Below are 20,807 nucleotides of genomic sequence, written 5' to 3'. Positions count from 1 at the left end.
TCGTTCATGGTGGTTAACAAAACCGTCCAGAACGTTTTGCAATCGTTCTTAATGCTTTCAACAGGGTACGATAGGGTGTCAATAAACGTCCCTTACATGTTTGCATCTTTTGGCGGTTCAATGAGAAAGAACAGGTTCAAGATTTAAAGTAACAGTCCGTGTTGAAGTACTGCATCATTTTCAGTGTGTTGCTTTCAGTCTTGATCGTCTTTTCACTCATAATGAATGTTGCAATGCCCTAAAGTTAATGTTCGTTTAAAGAATTGTCCCATAGAAAGAGTCGACCGACGATACTTTGTTAGAAATATCATGTGTGCAATTTTCATTGGAACGTAGGTATAGATGATGTTCATTGTCATTTTGTTTCATTTTTTCTTGTACTACTTCTTTGACTCGTTATTCATTCTTAGTGAGAAATCGTCGTGACACCGTGCAAGCACATTTTCCATATCATACTGGTCGTCCTAGATCATTAGGTAGTTCGCAAGGTTTGTTGAAGCAACAAATACAACTTGCAACATCATGCACCATATTCGGTTTGAAAACACGAATCTGAAATATCAGATGTAAACAGTATTTTCCTACAATTTGTAATGACCTTAGAAAATGTAACTCACTATCATGCGTTTTTGGTGATCCAAAACCGCGTAGTTGTAGGTAAGTACCTACATGTATTTGATTTCCATATTACTTATACGTCTTGGTATCATTAGTTGATTTCCTATTCGAAGTTTCATTTGCCAATGGTACTGTACGGCCAATTTGGACTTGAAGAAACTTTCTTGATAACACCTTTTAGTATGGCGGTCTTAAAAATGTGCAAAATTGTGCCTACATTTGTCAATTCTACCTAGTTTCTACAAATCATAATTGAAACATACGAATTTATTAGTCGCATAGCCACTAAATACCATAAAACTCCGTTTTAACATGGGTAAACTTGTCTTTGTCGTTGGTCTTGTAGGTGCTGGGCCACTCAACGATACAGCATTCTTCGTTACTTTTGCATACCAACTCTACTGACATTCACTTGTGAATCAAGTGATTCAAACACTCATGTAGGTACAAGCTAGTGCGCACAAATGGCTCATAGCTTAATTCTGCACCAGCATTTTTCGATAGCAGCACTACGTCCTAGATTTTATACGTATTTTGAACCAATTTTAACTTCTTGACTACGGCAGTTCACATATTGGAGCTTCGAGCTTAATCTACTTTGGATTAATGACATTATCAAATAAAAGAAAAATGTTAAAACTATCTAGTACCATACATTTTATAGGCACAGTAAAGAAGTTTGCTGAAAAAGGATGAAATCATCTAATTCTGTCACCATCACAACTGAAATAACTGTTTTAACGTAAATGCAATCATAAATGAGTCAAATCGCTTCACTGCATACGTGTCACTGAATTTCCATTTCCAATAAACCAGTGACATATCTAAAGAAGTCGTCAATTCTAGTTGCACCTCATAGCGAACCATTCTGCAATCATTTTTTTGGTGACGACCAACTTTCAACAAGTTTTTTACTCACATTTTCTTGTGCCTACGCATTTTTTGCACCAAAACGTTGCCTGATGTATTGTGATTAGTTTCCAATTTCAAAGATCGAGATAAATCGTTCTGCGCAAGTTTAAATCAATGATTTTCATCATCATGCTCAAAAGTAAACATAACCTCAAATGAGAAATATTACAAATGTCAAGAACGTCACTGACGTCAGCGATTATTGACAGACCGAACGCAGGGATGTCCAAAATTGGGCGTGGGAAATTATTTTTTTTCATAGCCGACTATGATTTTGCATCTTTTGGAAATGTTGAGGGTCTTTTTTCTCTTTTTCTCGGCAACTTGACTAGCTAGACGGTTGAGTTTTGGCACACTCGGATAATTATTGATGTTTTATAAAATGACATGAATCTTAACTAATTAAATTTGAAAATAAGACAAGTAAAATTAACATTTTTAAGACAAGGATGACGCTGGTAATGTCACATCATCCTTACCTATTCAAGAAATTTTATTTTAAATTTTAGAAAAATCCGTTCATAAATGACAAAGATATTGAGCCCGAAAGTCTTAGATGGGCCACCCTGTATAGACGTACAGCAAGTCGAATCTTTTACAAATGTCTACATGTCCTGTACTATAAATTAAAATGGCTAGTATATTGGCCCAAATGAGAGGAGTTACGTGCTTGGATGCCAACATGCTTTAAATGGGCTTTTGGTAACAAAGTTACAACAATAATAGACTGCTTTTAAGTTTTTACAGAGAAGGCAACGAACGTAAATGCTCAGTCTCAAATGTTTTCGCACTATAAACACCACCAAACGATCAAATCTCTAATCGCCATATCACCTCAAGGTACCATCATGTTCATATCGAAGGCTTATCGAGGAAGAGCTAGTGATAAACATATAACACAGACAAGTGGATTCATTGATAAGTTGCTTCCCGGAGACTTGATTCTGGCAGACAGGGGGTTTCTAATAAGTGAAGTAGTCGAAAATACTTTGGCGGAAGTAAAGACACCTGCTTTTTTAAAAGGACAAGTTCAGATGCCACCAAGAGAATTGGAAATGAGTAGAAAATTGTCAAGAGTTCGGGTGCATGTGGAAAGGGTAATTGGATGCCTGCAACTAAAATATACAATTTTAAACAAGTTCATCACCATGGATGTTATCCAATACATGTATGATGATGACATTTCGGCCTTGGATAAAATTGTTACAGTTTGTTCAGCACAGTAAATTTATGTCCATCGGTTGTTGTAGGCAAAACTGTAGATTAAACTGTTGGTTAAAATTTTAATAATTTAGATTATAATTATATATTAAAAGTAAAAAAACAAATCACTCATAAATACAACAATATCAGTCTTGTGCTTGACACGTATTACAGTACCACGGACTCACCGGAATTATTTCCATATTTAAACAATTCAAATGGTACCACACAATATTGCAGTTAATACTGTCACACGCAATCATTGGCAATGCATTTTCTGGTTGGCGACAAATGCACCAAACAATTTCTTCTTGGCTTTGATCCATCCCCTGTTTTTGAGAGAAATACTTTCCCAACAGCTCGGGCATAACAACTTCCCTATGGAATCTCGAGGCCATCTCTTCTTCTTCAACCCAGAATTTTTCATCAAATGGCACCCTTTGCAAAAAATGCTTTCTTTAGTCCAAACAATGAAACGGCAAAACATTCGTTCTGAGAGTGCCATTCGCATTTGAATCTGGATAAAATAACTGTGGTCTGATTTGAGGACGAGTTTTTCATCTTCTTTCTTCAAGCACAGTTTGTTTAAATTACGCAATTCAAAAAGATTGATGTCTCGCACACAATATGGACATTTAATTTCAATGCATGCATCTACATGACAATCGCATGAAACCAAGCCGTCCGGCGTTGCTCCCAGATGAGGAAATTTGTTGTTAATTATTAATCCCGTACTTGAAATTTGCAAGCTGGTGTGACCAGCTTTTACCATTTCCATTTTATAGACTTCTAAAGCAACTTTCTCATGACTACATCCATAGGTTGTTGCCACAGACGAAAAGCTGCAACTCTCTGGATAGCAAATTTGCTTAATTAGGGATATAGATGGATTTTGGATTAATGTTCTGCTCGCTCGTTTAAAAACACTGGCAGTTATTCTTCCTCTGCCAAATCCAAACCACAGCTTTTTATTCCCGGTTGCTGGTCTTGTATGCTGTTCAATCTTTTGGTTTTCTTCTTCGTCCATAGAAATATCTATATCACTGGACAACATTTGCAGAACATCCAAGGCTTTGTCCACATGGATTTCAGAATACAATGCAGTCAAGAATCGATCTTCTACTTCCTCGTTCTTTTCCTGTATAGAATAACAAAAGGGTGCAGTCACATTCAACACTGCACTTCCATGGGGGACAAGTTGATTTAGAAATTCTCGTTGTTCTTCTGAAGTTGGTTCAGACATAGATTTTTGTTTTTTTTGCAGGTTGTGGAATTTGGCTTTTCTTCAATTATTCTTTCCCTACATTGAACACCATTGCAGAAATGGTACATGGCTCACCAATTTTTTTTGAAGCTGTTACCCAATACGCTTTTTTTCCTGTCACAGATACTGGCTCAGAATTTCTAACTGAGTCTTCAATGGCAAAGAGCGTTGCACCTACATGTGAACAACTTTCCCCCAATCCTGCTATATACGTACAATGGGCACAAAGTACTTCGCCCCCCGGTATACAAAGAATCCCGGGTCGAAGAGGTTTTTCGTTCAGTCTCTGAGAATGCATTACGTATAAAAACCAGGTTTTAGTTTGACAATTTTTATTAAAATTTTGCAATTTTGCAAATACAATGCAAAGTTGTTATGAGTTAATAAGTTTGTAAAATTACCTGAGCCATTATCAAGACATGATGTTGAATCATCTTGACTCCTAAATCTCGCACCCAACCACTAGAGTAAAATTTACACGCTTTTGTTGCTTTTATGTTCCTCAATTCCTCTCTGGTGTAAGGACTAATTGAGTGTGGCAAATAATCCATAATGTTAAAATAATGTATTTAGGAAAAATGTTCAATATCCTTATTAAACAACGTGAAGTCCAATTGATAGGGATCAATTCCCATCATTAAATTCATTTTTTCTTGGTACCTATCACGCACTTCATTGTCATCTGGTACTAAATGTGTCATCTTGTTGATACACGATAGTTCAAAGACATCAAAAATGCAATAAAACACTACAATCTTAACAAAGCACGTAACAGCGTTATGGCGGAATTTTGTTTGTTGATCATCCACAGTGCAAGGTTGCATACTTTACAGGCGGTAGTGCCCGCACTCTCCATGGCTCACATTACAAACCAAACCAGCAAATCAAACAATAGGAACGGTTTTCACTGATAAATCTACTTTTAGATAAATAAACCAAGGAATAGCGAACGGATACGTTGTGGGTAATTCGTCCTTTGAGGTACAGTAAGTAAATGACTGACAAAGTGCAAACGTAACCTCAAAGGAATGTTAAAATAAAACCAGGTAAACTCCATTAAATACCCAAAGTATGACTAACAAAGTCTTTAAGACAACTATTTGGGCGTCGGGAAGCCAATGCATCCTGGAGTACCAAGACGAGTTAACAAAATTTTATAAAACAATGATTGTAGTTTGCAATTTTGTCTCGAAACGCTTCAAATCTGGTACACATCGGTTTGTAGTTTCAGAATATGTTTCGCGTGTGCCATCTTTGCAACGATCGCAGCGCCACCATCGGTCATTTTTTTTGCAAATTATGACAAAATTAACGTGAATGATATTACAGGGCTCTTAGCAAGATATACATTCGCATCACTTCCAAAGAAAAAGTATGTAAGAAATTTTAATTTCAATTAATACACGCCCAGTACTTCTACTTTCGTAGTGAATATAATTTTTTTTGAACGTTTCCTATCGCGATGCTGAGCGAAGGCGAGGTGGAAAAGTTTTTTCGTGGTGAATGACGAGGTAAGAAAACACCGCGTGTATTCAAAATTCTTAAATTAGCGTTTTTCAAAAAAAGAGAATCAGTCACCGCTGTTAGTATATCAGGCCATTCGTTTTAACAATAACAAAATTACAAATACCCAAGCAAAATAAAAATTCGAATTAAAAATGCTTATTTCACCGATTTCATTCATAGTGTTAGTAGTATACCAAGAAATATTATTAATAGTTATAAATTCTCACAATTATTTCCTTTTCCTATTTCGATTATTATAAATGTAAAGTTTCAGTAGCTTTTAAAAATAAACATGGCTATCAGTTCTAAGTTCAATTTTAAATGAAATTAAGTATTTATTCTATGTTAAAATGGTGTCATTGTTAATCTCAATAAAATTATTGTGAAAACTGACCCATAATCCGCAGAATTTATAGGATATTTCTTTGTTACTTCAGAAGTTATATGTTTTTTATTTTCTCAAACTGAAATGGGAATTATTGAATTACAGTTCTTAAATGACCCTCATTTTTATTTAGCAGAATTTTATTTTGTCGATAGGCACGTACAATTTGACATATTTATGTGCTCTTTTGGCATTTTTTTGTGCAACTAAAATGTGTAATTAAACAGGTTTGACATTTTTACTGTTAGTTGCATTTAGTGATCGATCCATAACGGACTGCGTTTTCAAGAGAAAAAAAACTGAAAATTTTTGTGCATGTTAACATTGTGATTAATTGAATAATGGATTTTAGTTATCTTGTTTGACTAGAGAGAAACTAGAGTTTTTTTGTGTCGAAGAAATACATAATTACGGTAAGTAAATGATCCATAAAAATTAAAACAAAAAATTATTGTATCCATAGAAAGATTTAGGGAGTTTTTATTGTCAAAAAAAAGTTGGGGAATAAGGAGAAGGAAAAACTGGCTGGATAATTGAAAATTTTTTTTGAAGAATCTCAGCCAGGACCTTCAATCCAGTTAGACACGGACATTACCTATCCGCTTGATTAGGAATTCCTATCGGAGGAAATCCCAGTGGAAAAAAACAGAATGGCCTGAACAACTTTCAGCTGATGAAGTTCGAACTCTGGTTAATCGTGGCCCTGTACAGGTGATAATTGTTAATAATTTATTATTATCGTATACTATCTAATAAAGAAAACGTTAAAAGAGGGTTAATATGTTCAGTCAAAAAAAATCAGTTTATTGTTTCGCATGTTTACTTTTTGGTAAAAGTTTTTCAAATTTTTCTTCTGGCTTTTGTGATTGGCAACATTTATCTTTGGCTTGTTCAAGACATGAAACAAGTGCTAAACACATTGAATTTAAGATTGAAACAAAAATCAACAATTAATGATGAACAGTTGGGACGGTTAGACTTAAAAGCAAAATATTGGAATGACGTAATTCGAAGAATTATATTTATGATTCGTTATTTTAGCAGACAATGTATAGCTTTAAAAGGTTCTTCAAGTCAATTATTCCAGCATGATAATGGTAATTTTTTCAATGCTGTGGAAATGGTTGCTCAGTTTGATCCCATAATGCGGGAGCACGTTAACAAAGTACAAAAAGAGCAAAAAATGCAAAGTCGATTACCAAATTATTTAGACAAGAAAATCCAAAATGAAATTATTTCATTATTAAGTGAGCAAATTCGAAAATGTATAACTGATGATATTCAAAAATTTAAATACTTTTCTATTATTTTGAACTGTACTCCCGATGTTAGTCATATCAAACAGATAACCGTGATCTTTCGCTTCGTTCCTTAAAATGAGTCTACAAAAAAAGTTACAGTTCAGGAACATTTTATCACTTTTTGTCCCATATCTTCATCCACAGGGACACATTTTTTAATAATTGTTTAAAAAGATTATACAATATTCAATATAATATTTCTATCTACAATATGAGGGATCAAGAGTATGACAACGGTGTCAATACAATATTTCTATCTACAACATAAGAGGTCAAGGGTATGACAATGGTGCCAATATGCGTGGAAAACGCAATGGATTGCAAATTTTTTTTTTAAATATAATTCCTCGTGCTTTTTTTGTACCTCGTTCGGCTCATAGTCTATGTCTGGTCGTTAACAATGCCGTAAAAATTTCGTTCGAGACAAAAGGGTTCTTTTACATTGCTCACGAACTGTACGATTTTTTTTCATGTTCAACAAAAAGGTGGAGTTGATTAATGAATTCTGTCAAAGCACATACTCTTAAACCGTTAAGTGATACTCGCTGGTCATCAAGAATTGATGCAATTAGGCCACTTCGGTACCAGATTTCAGAAATTTTTGACCTTCTTTAACATATGGTAGAGAATAACGATCTGGATCAAACTGAGCAACACAAAGCAAAATCATTGGTTTTGATAATTCAGAAGTATAATTTTTTATGTTCGCTTATAGTTTGGCATAAGATTTTATCAATAATCAATAGTTTAAGCAAAATGATGCAAAATATGGACACAGAAATTAACGAATGTGCAAATATGTAAAAACATAGCGATAAATCTGTAAATGATGCTACATTTAATTTTAAAGTCAACGTTTTCTAATTCAATTCTTGACCAAACAATTACTTCTCTCTTGTTTTTTAAAGAAAACTGTAACAAGGGTACGGGTGCGTGCCGAAGAGCGGTAACACAGAAAATGTCATTCCACGCTTCAATGCTAGGTTATGTGCCGCAAATAAATTGCTGCATCAATTTTACTAATTAAATCTAAAGTTTTTTAGATCATCCATATACTCATCAGAAGAAAGAGGAGGGGGAGGAAAAAAGCTGAAAAAAAAGGTACTGAAACATCTCAAGTCCCTTGAAAAGAGAATGGAACATACGGAGCGCCTATGTTACCGAAATTCTCGATCTCGATCTCTTTTCGTCATCTAGACACGGCTCTCGTAGCATTACTCTCTCTCGTAACGATGCAGGGTGCCCACCAGGTAATTCAACACCTGTGTCAAGGCGGGAACACAACGTTCTGCCAGAGAGATCTTCTCCACGGCCTGAAAAAGTTATCAAAGATGGTCCCCAGGAGGACTGATTAATCATCGATTAATCAGGGATTGTTCACCTGGAAGTGTCGAAAGTAGAGCGGCTCACAGTCCACGGTGGAGCAATCCTGATGTGACAATTAGTTGTGGATGCATCGACAGCAGAATACGGTTGCGTATCAGCGACCGTAAACTAGTTACGTCGTTTGTAATGTTTACGAACAATAGATTTGGTTAACATTTTTAGCATCGCTGTGATATTTAATTCAATTTAATATTATATTAGATAGGCTTTTATGAATAAACAATAGTATTGATAGAACCAAGGTGGTTGTCATTACTCACCCCCTCAACATGGTCCTTCGAGCAAACTAAGTTTATCGTCGTGGCAAAATCTTGTAAAGTGTGCAAGATTCAAGTGGGCAAAACGTTGCGAAATTCCTATAGTTTTCGCGAAACGGGAGTGCCTGTTCGTGGAAAAATTTTGTAAAGTGTGCAAGATTCAAGTGGGCAAAACTTTGCCAAATTCCTAAAGTTTTCGCGAAACGGGAGTGTCTGTTCGTGGCAAAAAGTGTTTGTGCCAGGAAAGTGAGAGTGCTACCTGGTGAAATAGAAGAAATCAACGACCTGGTAAGCGAGCAGCTAGAGTGGAAGGATGAGCTTACAAGGAAGTTGATAAATATGAAGAAAGACTCCAAAGAGAGGAAGACGGAGCACTACCTAAACCAAAAGGCCGCAGAGATAGACTCAATTGTGGCCAAGCTAAAATCTAACCATGCGAAGATTAAGGCTCTGGATCGTGAGCAAAAAAGTCAGTATTTCGTAAACAATAGCTACAGCGGAATTGAAGCAGCCTACATGGAGGTTTCAAGTTACATAGACAAATGTAGAGATCTGCTTAAAACCAAGGTGGAATCAGCTGAAGAAGTTGAGCTGAAAATAAACTTAATCGACCAAGCCCGTCGGATGGAGCTGTTGAGAATTGACATTAACAGCACAAAGACGGCAACAAACGGGTTCCGACAGTATTCTGAAGACATCAGAACTCAATGGGAAACCATCCGAGAAAAGGAAGTGGAACTCTGCAGGTGTGCGAGGGGCAACCGGGAGTCCAAATATTTCAAAGAGGAATGGTTTGGCACGATGCGTGCAGAGTATCGTGCAGTGATGATTCATTTGGAAGAGAAGATGAAAAGTCCAAGCGGAGGTAATGGAACTTCGGGGTCAACGAGTGTGGTGCTGCCAAAGATTAAGATACCCGTATTTGAAGGCAAATACGAAGAATGGCCCACATTCCAGGACCTAGTCACGAAGATCATTCACGCAAACACAAGTCTCAGCAAGGTGGAAAAGCTGCAGTACTTGAAGACGTACGTAAGCGGTGAAGCGCTACGGGCCATTCAACATTTTGAGATTCTTGAAGACAACTACAGCAGTGCTTGGGATGAACTTCAAGAAAGGTTCAACAATAAGAGGTTGATCGTGAACAAACTAGTGAACAAGATCTTGCAACTAACATCAATGAAGGAGGATGACGGAGCAGAAGAACTGAAGACGATGTACAACACAGTGAAAGAGTGTCTAGAAGCCATAAAGCAACAGAAGATTGAGGTTTCATCGTGGGATCCAATCATTGTTTGTGTGATGGCAAACAAGTGGAATTGGAAGACCAATGAAAGCTTTGAAGCGTCGATAGACAACCCTTTCGAAGTACAATCCTTGGAGAGTGTGCTCAAGTTCTTGATGAAAAGATTCCAGGCGTTGGAAGCAGTTCATCATCTTGGAAAGAAGTCGGAACGAGAAAACGCAAGAAGCTTTAAGGAGTCTCCAACATCAAATAAGGCAAGTTGCAAATTTTGTTCTTTGTCTCACGCAATTCATGCATGCCCTGAATTTAAATCGCTTGATGTTGATAAACGGTTTAACTTCGCGAGGGAACGAAAACTTTGCTACAACTGTTTGAGTCATGAATTTGGGAAGAAATGCTACTCGCAGAGTTAATGTCGCGTATGTGGGAAAACTCATCATATCCTAATGCATCGGGATGAAGAAAGATCAGTCAATCAGAAGAAAATGGAGTCAGAAAAAAACAAAACATCAACTGACGAAGGTAGCAAGTCACATCGCACGTCATGACGAAACGGTTTTGTTGGCGACGGCATTAATTCGAGTAAAGAATGCATCTGGAGATTTGGAGTACTTGCGAGCGCTCATTGATCCAGGATCGCAAGCTGCATTTGCTACGGAAGAAGCAGCCTGTCAGGTGGGACCAACCAATCCCGTAGCGTTAGAAAGTTGTGACGGTCTAACGGGAAGATGGAGAGTCATGCAAAAGATGAAAAGGGACTTTTGGAAGGCATGGACGACAGATTACCTACACCAGCTGCAACAGCGAAACAAGTGGCAGTCAGAAGTAGAAAATTTGAAGCCAGGAGATGTCGTCTTAGTGAAAGAAGATAACATCTCTGCCAGTAAGTGGCCGTTGGCGAAAATTGAACAAGTTCATAAGGGACAAGAAGGATTGGTAAGGGTCGTGACAATTCGAAGGGCGTCCGGACTGGAAGCAAAACGCCCAATTCACAAGTTGGTGAAGATTCCAACAGGAAACCAGGAGGATTCAAATAATCAAGGGACAAAGCACAACAGGAAGTGGTGGAGCTTCAACCGTTAGGGATTCTGGATCTATATCATAACTACTCCACATCAGGGTTGTCGCGAACTTAAGTTAAGCCAGTTAGATTTCTTTTGTTAATGGGAATTAGTAATTTATAGGAAACTAGTACAAGGTGTTTATAAATGTTTCTAGCATCAAAGGTGGCTATAAAATGTCAAAGAAATTTGCCGCTCATTACAAATATGGGTTTCAATTTTTCAATTGACATTTGCAGTTAACCTCAGACATGAAGCAAAGTAAGTTTTGAGAAATAAACTGTTCCAGTTGTGGTTTGAAACCTGAAAATCGAAAACTTGGGCACAAAACCGTAACTAAAACGTCATGGAAGTAAGTAACATTTAAAATAATTTTCAATGTAGTTATATTCACTATGAAAACAAAGCGGCAAAATAGTGTACGACTGGAATTCCAAAGCCACGCTTGATGCTAGAAACATTTATAAACACCTTGTACTTAATCATGTAGCAATTATTTTAAAGGGGGATTAAGTAGTTGTAATACAAATGTCATATATCTACTATAAATAACTTGATGTGAAACAAAATACTGTGGTCAGCTGATGTTTCAGTGTATCATCCAGGGGATCAAGGCCGCAGTACCCAACCTTTAATGCCACGACTGAGACAACATTCTGCTGGAGAGGTCCACAACCCATTTCGTCGCCCTCGCCAATATGATTAATCATCGATTAATCAGGGATTGTTCACCTGGAAGTGTCGAAAGTAGAGCGGCTCACAGTCCACGGTGGAGCAATCCTGATGTGACAATTAGTTGTGGATGCATCGACAGCAGAATACGGTTGCGTACCAGCGACCGTAAACTAGTTACGTCGTTTGTAATGTTTACGAACAATAGCTTTGGTTAACATTTTTAGCATCACTGTGATATTTAATTCAATTTAATATTATATTAGATAGGCTTTTATGAATAAACGATAGTATTGATAGAACCAAGGTGGTTGTCATTACTCACCCCCTCAACAGGACAGCATTGTATTCAATGACGAAGAATTAGAGGAAGCTGTCAAACAGATCCTCGGAGACTTGGAACCAATTGTCACCTGACAATTCTGTCAGTGACCACGTGTAAAATTATAATTTTAATTTTTATTTAATCATTGAATATCATTTAGTTTTCTAGTTGAAAGTAATAAGTGCCACACCTCAAACACAAATGCAAAAATAGCAAAAATTCGGTCCATCCTGGCTTGGAGCACACAACAAAAATGACATTCTTATCGAATACCCAATTCCAGAGAACTGCTCCTTACTGAAAACGCCTATATTCAATTCTGAACTAACTGGTGCATTAAGTGCTTCTCCCCTAAAACGGGACAGGTCAGGTCAGGTCAGGTCAGGTCAGGTGGAACTCCATTCCCAAATAGCTGGCAGCATTGCAGCTCTGGGAAAAACAATGTTTTTGTTATTAAACAATAGAGACCCTGATTTTTAACTTAAGGAGGACTTACTCAAGACATACAATTACCACCAATAGAAAGCCTAACCTCACTTTGAGCAAACAAATCAAAGATACTGCAATCGCAACTCCAACTGACGAATATTTATTCGAAACCAATTTATCAGAGCGTTCACAGATGCCACCCTTTCAAGCTGGGGGGCATTCGATGGTCACTCTCGAGCACATGGATGGTGGTCCGAAGAGAAAAAAAACTAATCATATTAATTTCCTTGAGCTACTTGCAGTATTTTCGGTCTAAAAACCTTTCTGTGTTCCAAATCTAATCGCAATGTACTACTGAGGGTAGATAATAAAACGGCAATTGCTTACATTAACCACATAAGGAGTGTTCAACATCCTAAGTTTTGCTCTCTAACAAGAGCTATCTGGCAATGGTGCGAATCTAAAAACTTATGGATATTTGGCTCATATATTACATCCAAAGATAATAACATTGCTGACGAGGAGTCCAGAATACTCCCACTTGAAACAGAATTCGAACTTTCACCGTAAAATTTTGATACGATAGTTAGAGAACTGGGTGACCCTGAAATAGACCTCTTTGCGTCTAGTACAAATCACAAATGTGAAAAGTACGTGTCATGGGAACGAGATGCCGAAGCTTTCAAAATAGATGCATTTACACTTAATTGGTCAAATATTTACTTTTATGCTTTTCCACCCTTCAGTATGATTCTGAGAGTGTTAAGAAAGATAATCAATGATAGAGGAATCAGTATAGTAGTTGTACCACAATGGCCCTCTCAACCCTGGTACCCCTTATTCATAAGACTAGCAGAGAGCAAAATTTAAAATTTTCATGTAAAATCTAATTCTCTAATCTCTGCTCGTAGAACATCACCGAGTTTTACAAAGGACCTTACCCTGGCAGCCGCCAGGTTATCAGGGCGGCCTACCGCATAAGAGGCATCCCGGAGTAGGCACTTGACACCATCCTAAATTCCATCTCATCGTCAACAATGGCACAGTAAAATTCAACTTACAAAGCTTCGGGGTCTTACTGTTCCATTAGAAATACCAATCCATTCAAGACCGAGCCATAGGAACTCATAAAATTCCTACAGACAATGTTGGCAACCTCCAATGTCAAATACAACACGTTTAACGCACACCGTTCGGCCTTATCACTTATTGTACCTGGTGACATAGGAAGCCACCTATTAGTCAAAAGATTTCTCAAAGGAATATCTAGACTACGACCGTCCATGCCAAAATATGACACGACTTGGGACCCCCAAATAGTACTTGGGATGGGATCAAATCTACCCCGAAACCAAAACTTCAGTTTTGCGGAACTATCTAGAAAACTTCCGGTACTACTAGTCCTTTGTACAGGACAACGCCTGCCAACAATTTCTAAGATCAGAGTCTCTTGCATTAGGAGAACTGAAGAGCACTTCGATATATTTATTATCGACCACTTTAAGACCGCAGGCAAAAATAGCAAACAGCCTCATTTGCATATTCTTTTTGACAAAGACAAACCCGCAGTTTGCCCTGCCACCACTCTCGAATATTTCTTAAAGCCGAGCGGACCAATGAGAAATCCCACAGAAGACAGTATTTTTATTTCTTCGCGAAAACCCTATCACCTAGCTTCCAAACAAACCCTCAATAAGTGGGTCAAAGGTCTTATAAAAGATAGTGAAACAAATACTTCCACTTTTTCAGCACACTCAACAAGACACGCCTCAACCTCAGCTGCCCTGAGACAAGGCGTACCAGTTGATGCAATTTTCAAGACTTCAGGTTGGACTGAGCGATCAACCACCTTCGCTAAATTCAACGACAGGCCAATTGCTTCATCTTCCACTTCTTTGGCAAATTCGATTTTCAAAACAAAGAAGGATTAGAAAGCCATTTTTCTATGTGTTATTGTTGCAATAGATGCAATAGAGGTATTATTTCTATAAACCGATAAACCTCTCTAGGCCTTAATTAAACTTACGTCTAAATCTTCTTTTTGCACCACTTGCAGTCTTTTAACATAGTGGTAAAATTCAAATTTCTGTTCGAAAGAAGCGCGAACATAATTTAATGATCAAACGAACTTACTTGTGAAGTTCAATTATAATTATGTGGAGCGCTTCTTTCGAACAGAAATTCTCACCCTCCCAATTTGCAAAGACAAATTTCAACCCCATGTTGCAAAAAGAATACAAAATACTATGATGTTAATTCTATGAAAATAAAAGATAGGCATAAGTTTTTAAAATGGCATAAACAAAAAAGGAAAGAAAATTATTTGTTTGTTTTTAAAAATGAACTTTATGATTATTGTAATTCTGATGTGGATATATTAACAAAAGGATGTCTTGAATTAAAAAAACAATTTCTAGACATAGCTAACATAGATCCTTTTAGATACATTACAATTGCTAGTATTTGTATAACTATATATAGATCAAAATATATTAAGAAAGATACAATTGCAGTTGTTGAGAATATTGATCATTTTTCAGATTATCAACAACTGCAATTGTATCTTTCTTAATATATATATATATATATATATATATATATATATATCTCAACAATCAATTTCTTGGTTGAATAGTTTTCATAATCCAAATATAAAACATGCATTAAACGATGGTGAAAAGAGAATATGTGGATCAAAAGTTGATAGCTTTGATGAAAAAACTAATACAGTCTATCAATACCACGGTTGTTTTTGGCATGGATGTACAAAATGTTATAGTTCAGATTTTATTAATAATAGGAATAAAAGAACTATGAAAGATCTTTATGAACAAACTATCGAAAAAAGCGAGCAAATGAAAAAAGCTATAAAGAAGAAATGAAACAAATTAAAAGCAAATCTAAAGAAATTAAAGAAGTTAATCCTAGAAATGCGTTCTTCGGAGGAAGAACTAATGCTACAAAACTGAAAGTCAAGGGAAAGAAAATGAAATATATAGATATTTGTAGTTTATATCCAACAGTACAATGTTATCATGATTATCCAGTTGGACATCCTACTAAAATATTCAAACCTCCTACGTATATTCAAAATGGTATGGTTTAATAAAATGTGCAATTTTACCACCAAGAGGTTTGTATTACCCCGTTTTACCTGTTAAAAATAAAAGGAAATCTGGCAATGAAAAACTAACTTTTAAATAAAATAGAAACAAAGGAATTTGGTTTTTTCTTTGACAAGAGAGTTATTCTAGAAAACTTTGATGCAATACCGTTTGGATATTATTTAGACAAAAAAGAAATTAAAGTAGAATACTTAGTGATGCAACTTAATATCTCTCTTATTAAACATTATTAAAAAAAAATTCGGTTATGTAAATGGAAGGTAACATAATTATAAATTTGCAAGAGACAGTTTGTTGCATATCTGTTGAAATCATACCAAAAACTATTTCAAATTTAGCGCTCCCTTATCTTCTCTTACACCACCTATCCTTTATATTAACAAATAAAGTAGACTTGTTCTTACCGTCCAACCGACTGGTTGTGTTATTCCGAACCCTTAATCTTAACAGGTTATGGGCCCAGACCCACGCTAGTGTCCGCCATTTTTGTTGTTTGCTGTTTGTGTGTGTGTCTTTTTTGGTGATTTCAAAAAGTTGAATAGTGTCAGTCATGGCAATCAATTATATGGCGAGTGTACCGAAGTTATTAGGCCGAGAAAATTACGATGATTGGGAATTTGCTTTTGAGAATTATCTAATTCTGGATGGGCTGGATAAATGCCTTACTACCGTGATGGAGGACCTAGAGAAGGACGCCAAAGCCAAAGCAAAGTTGATCCTAACTTTGGACACATTAAAGAGGCAAAAACTGCGAAGGATGCATGGACCAAATTGAAATCCCTTTATGATGACTCGGGCTTTACGCGAAAAATTGGATTGCTCCGGAATTTGATATCACTTCGGTTAGAAGAGAATGATACAATGGAGAATTACGTGACTCAAGTCATAGAAGCGGCCCAGAAATCGAGCAGGACGGGTTTCAAAATTGATGATGAATGGGTAGGCTCTTTACTATTGGCGGGATTGCCAGAAAAATTTAACCCAATGATAATGGCGATTGAACATTCTGGGATAAAAATAAGTACAGACGCCATTAAGACGAAACTCTTAGATATGCAGATAGATGGCGACAAAGCGGGTAGCGCATTTGCAGGAAAGAGTTGGAATAGTTCAGGAAACAGGCTCAAAGAGGGCAGCTCAAACAGCTCAAAAAGAACCGGCAATACCAACCAAGATCAGTACTCTGGTGGTACAGGTAGTACCAACCGAAACAACATGACAGCTGACAGGAATGACGTAAAGTGTTACCACTGCAAACAGTATGGCCACTTCAAGAGCAGATGTCCCAATGTTGGAAACAGAGGAAAGGGAAGAACGTCAAATGCTTTTAGTGCAGTGTTCCTAAGTGGATCGTTTGGTGAGAATGATTGGTACATTGATTGAGGAGCCAGCAATCACCTGACAACAAAGAAAGATTGGCTCATCAATGTCAGGACGAACACAGAGCCAAAGGAAATAATGGTAGCCCATAAAACAAAAATCTCAGTAGTTTGTTCAGGGGAAGTGAACGTACAGACGGTAGTTGGAAATAAGACTCACGACGTAGTTATTCGAAAAGTATCCTTTGTGCCAGGTTTGAGCACCAACCATTTGTCAGTTAGTCAATTGATTAGAAACGGTAACAAAGTGACTTTCACGAGCGATGGCTGTTTGATCCACAACCGGCAAAATCAACTGATCGCCACAGCAAGTTTAGTGGAAAATGTATACAGACTGCATGTGAAAAACCAAGGACAGTGTTTGTTATCGGTGCAGAGTGAAAATCCTGAATTATGGCACAGAAGATTTGGTCATCTTAACTTCAAAGATTTAAGTGAAATGACATCCAGTGACGTCGTTGTTGGACTGAAGTGCAAGGACACAACAAAACGAAAGACCCCTTTTGTAGTTTGCTGTGAGGGAAAGCAAACAAGATTACCTTTCAAGCGTAGTAAGAGTGGTACGTCTTCACCACTTGAACTCATTCATGGAGACGTTTGTGGACCCATGGAACACAAGTCAATTGGGGGCTCGCGATATTTTTTGATGTTGGAAGACAATTACACGAAGATGACGTTCGTATATTTCTTGAAATCAAAAAGCGGAGTTTTTAATTGTTTCAGAAATTTCACTAATTTCGTTGAAAACCAGCAAAACAGAAGAACGAAGACATTTCGCACTGATGGTGGTACTGAGTTCAGCAGCAATGAATTCAGAAAGTACTTAGAAAACAAGGGCATCCAACACCAGACGACAACCCCTTACACGCCCGAACAAAATGGTAAATCGGAGAGAATGAACAGGACCATTGTCGAAAAGGCCAGATGTCTACTCTTTGATGCTAACCTCGATAAGAAGTTCTGGGCAGAAGCGGTTAATACTGCTGTGTATTTGAGAAACCGTTCTGTCTGTTCAGGGTTGAAGGTGACTCCATTCCAAATGTGGACCGGTCGAAAGCCACACGTGGGAACATTTACGAGATTTTGGGAGCCAAGTCATGGTACACGTCCCAAAACAACGCAGACTAAAATGGGACAAGAAAGCAGCAAAGATGATCCTCATGGGTTTCAGTAAGGACACGAAGGGCTATAGAATGTACGATCCAAGAACAGGAAAAATAACCATCAGCAGAGATGTTGTAATAATCGAACAGTGTGAGAAGAGAGTTGAAGTTCCTCTTGTAAGCGTCGATTCAGTGGGGGCTGAAATGGTGGAACCCCTTAAAGAACAGCAGCAAGCAACTGAAGAAGAACAACCTTAAGAAACCCAACAAGATAATGTTGAAGCAGCTCAGAGTTTAGAAGATGTGGAGGAAGTTGAAGCGGTAGTACCTAAGTACCTAAGTTGTCCAACCAGACCCCGAACCACGCAGATCTGAGAGACCAAAGAAGCCGAAGAACCTTGACGGGTTTGTGACCTTCTTTACAAACTGCAACAACACACAAACAGAAAGAGAGCCCATGACAGTAGCTGAAGCCATGTCAAGACCAGATCGAGTTTTTTGGAAAAAGGCGATGGAAGAAGAAATGAAGTCTTTCGAAGAGAACGAAGCCTGGGACTTGGTAAGCTGTCCAGATAATGGAACGATCGTCAAATGCAAGTGGGTATTCAAAAGAAAGACTGATATACATCAAAACGTGAAATATCGCGCACGGTTAGTCGCAAAAGGGTTTACTCAAAGTCAGGGAATTGATTACACAGAGACTTTTGCACCTGTAGTTCGACATTCAACATTGCGCTTGTTGATTGCTTTGTCCGCGAAATTATGTTTAAACATGTTTCATTTAGATGTACCTACAGCTTTTTTAAACGGAGAATTGAAAGAAAATGTTTTCATGGAACAACCTGAAGGTTTTGCTCACGAGGAGGGTAAAGTTTGTAAGCTCAAAAGAGCAATTTATGGTTTGAAACAGTCATCGAGAGCATGGAACCAAAAAGTTGACTTTTTTTAATTAGCTTAGGATATAAAAGGTCGGAGATTGAGCCATGTTTGTATACTCTTAAGAAAAATGACTTATTGACTATTGTAGCGCTTTATCTTGATGATTTTTTCATCTTCTCTAGCGATGACGACAATGCTAAGAAATTAAAAAATGCTTTGAAACATGAGTTCAAGATCAAAGATCTGGGTGACTTAAAAAATTGCCTAGGTGTCAGGATTCGAAGAGAGAATGAAAAAATTATACTGGATCAGTCAAAGTACATTAAAACGTTATTGCAGAAATACAAAATGGAAAATTGCAAATCGGTAAAAACCCCTATGGAAACGAAAATAAATTTAAGCAAGGGTACGACTTGCAATGAAAATTTGCCTTACCAGCAATTCATCGGTAGTTTGATGTATTTGTCGGTATTGATTAGGCCTGACTTGACTTACGTGATTAGTTTCCTTAGCCAATTTAACAAATGTTATACTAGAACACTGGAAATGTGCTAAAAGGGTTCTAAGGTATTTAGCAGGAACGATAGACCATTGTTTAGTGTTTTAGGGGGACAACAGCGAGCTAGAAGGCTTTGTTGATGCTGACTGGGCAAGTGATTCAACAGACAGAAAGTCCTATACTGGTTTTGTTTTTAAACTTACTGGCTCGGTGGTGTCCTGGGAAAGCCGCAAACAGTCCACTGTGGCCCTGTCGAGCACTGAGGCAGAATACATGGCCATTAGTGAGGCGGCGAAAGAAGCGATATACCTGCGAAACCTGTGGAAGGAGTTAACAAGCCAGATCCATTGCATCTCACTAAGTAACGATAACCAAAGTGCGCAGTGTCTCGCAGTTAACCCTATTCACCACAGACGGTCGAAGCATATCGATATAAAGTTTCACTTTATCAGGGATAGTGTTAGTAATAAGTATGTAGAGTTAAGATACGTACCGACAGACGATATGCCAGCAGATTTATTGACAAAAAGTTTGCCAGCTGTCAAAATGGGCAAATTTTGTCAACTCTTAGGTTTAGTTAAGCATAGTATGAAATAGTGTTTTTGTTAAGTGGGGGTGTTGAAATCATACCAAAAACTATTTCAAATTTAGCGCTCCCTTATCTTCTCTTACACCACCTATCCTTTATATTAGCAAATAAAGTAGTCTTGTTCTTACCGTCCGACCGACTGGTTGTGTTATTCCAAACCCTTAATCTTAACATCAACCAATAAACAGCAGAGCTTGTGAAGAATTTCTTGTTATTTTTTTGTTGTTGTTTTAAGTGTCCGTCAAGTCAAGTTTGTTTGATAATTTTAAAACTCCTGCACTACGAAATAAAGCCAAACATGTTTAAATCAATTAATTCCTTCTTTGTGGTTGGTTTAAACTACTTTTACGATTGAAAAGTCATAGGCGATATGAAGATTGATGCTTGTCTTCGAACCCGTCAAATTTTTGGCTTCAGTTTATCTAGTATACCGACTATCGATTCACGACTAACTTTCAAATACTTAACTTCTACCGGCAATAAACTCTAGAATTACGACCACTATTTCCTAAATCAAGCTGTAATTAACAAATCAAATCCACGGAAAATTCAACTTAATTGATTTTAAAATGTGCGCCTTCTCTTTTCACGAGTACGTACAAAATGGCGGCTATTAGAGTGCTAATCGCGCAGCATTGTTCTGTATTTTCCATACTCCACATCCTTGG

At 37.3% G+C, this 20,807-nt stretch overlaps 2 protein-coding genes across 2 annotated transcripts in view; one reads left to right on the top strand and one right to left on the bottom strand.

The window, feature by feature from the left end:
- LOC148167651 (serine/threonine-protein kinase pelle-like) overlaps nucleotides 1–20,807 on the bottom strand; it is a 152,347-nt gene that overhangs the window by 88,483 nt on the left and 43,057 nt on the right. The gene's annotated exons all lie outside the window — the stretch shown is intronic.
- LOC148167653 (uncharacterized) lies at nucleotides 2,205–2,756 on the top strand. The gene is made up of 2 exons (XM_088046924.1): nucleotides 2,205–2,232; nucleotides 2,278–2,756. Exons 1-2 carry the CDS (start codon nucleotides 2,205–2,207, stop codon nucleotides 2,754–2,756), a joined length of 507 nt encoding a protein of 168 aa, XP_087903050.1.

Source organism: Gnatocerus cornutus, chromosome 10 (genome assembly GCF_029298725.1).
Source record: "Gnatocerus cornutus isolate USDA-ARS CGAHR chromosome 10, icGnaCorn1.1, whole genome shotgun sequence".
NCBI lineage: Eukaryota > Metazoa > Arthropoda > Insecta > Coleoptera > Tenebrionidae > Gnatocerus > Gnatocerus cornutus.
This window is presented reverse-complemented; position numbering and strand designations above follow the sequence as displayed.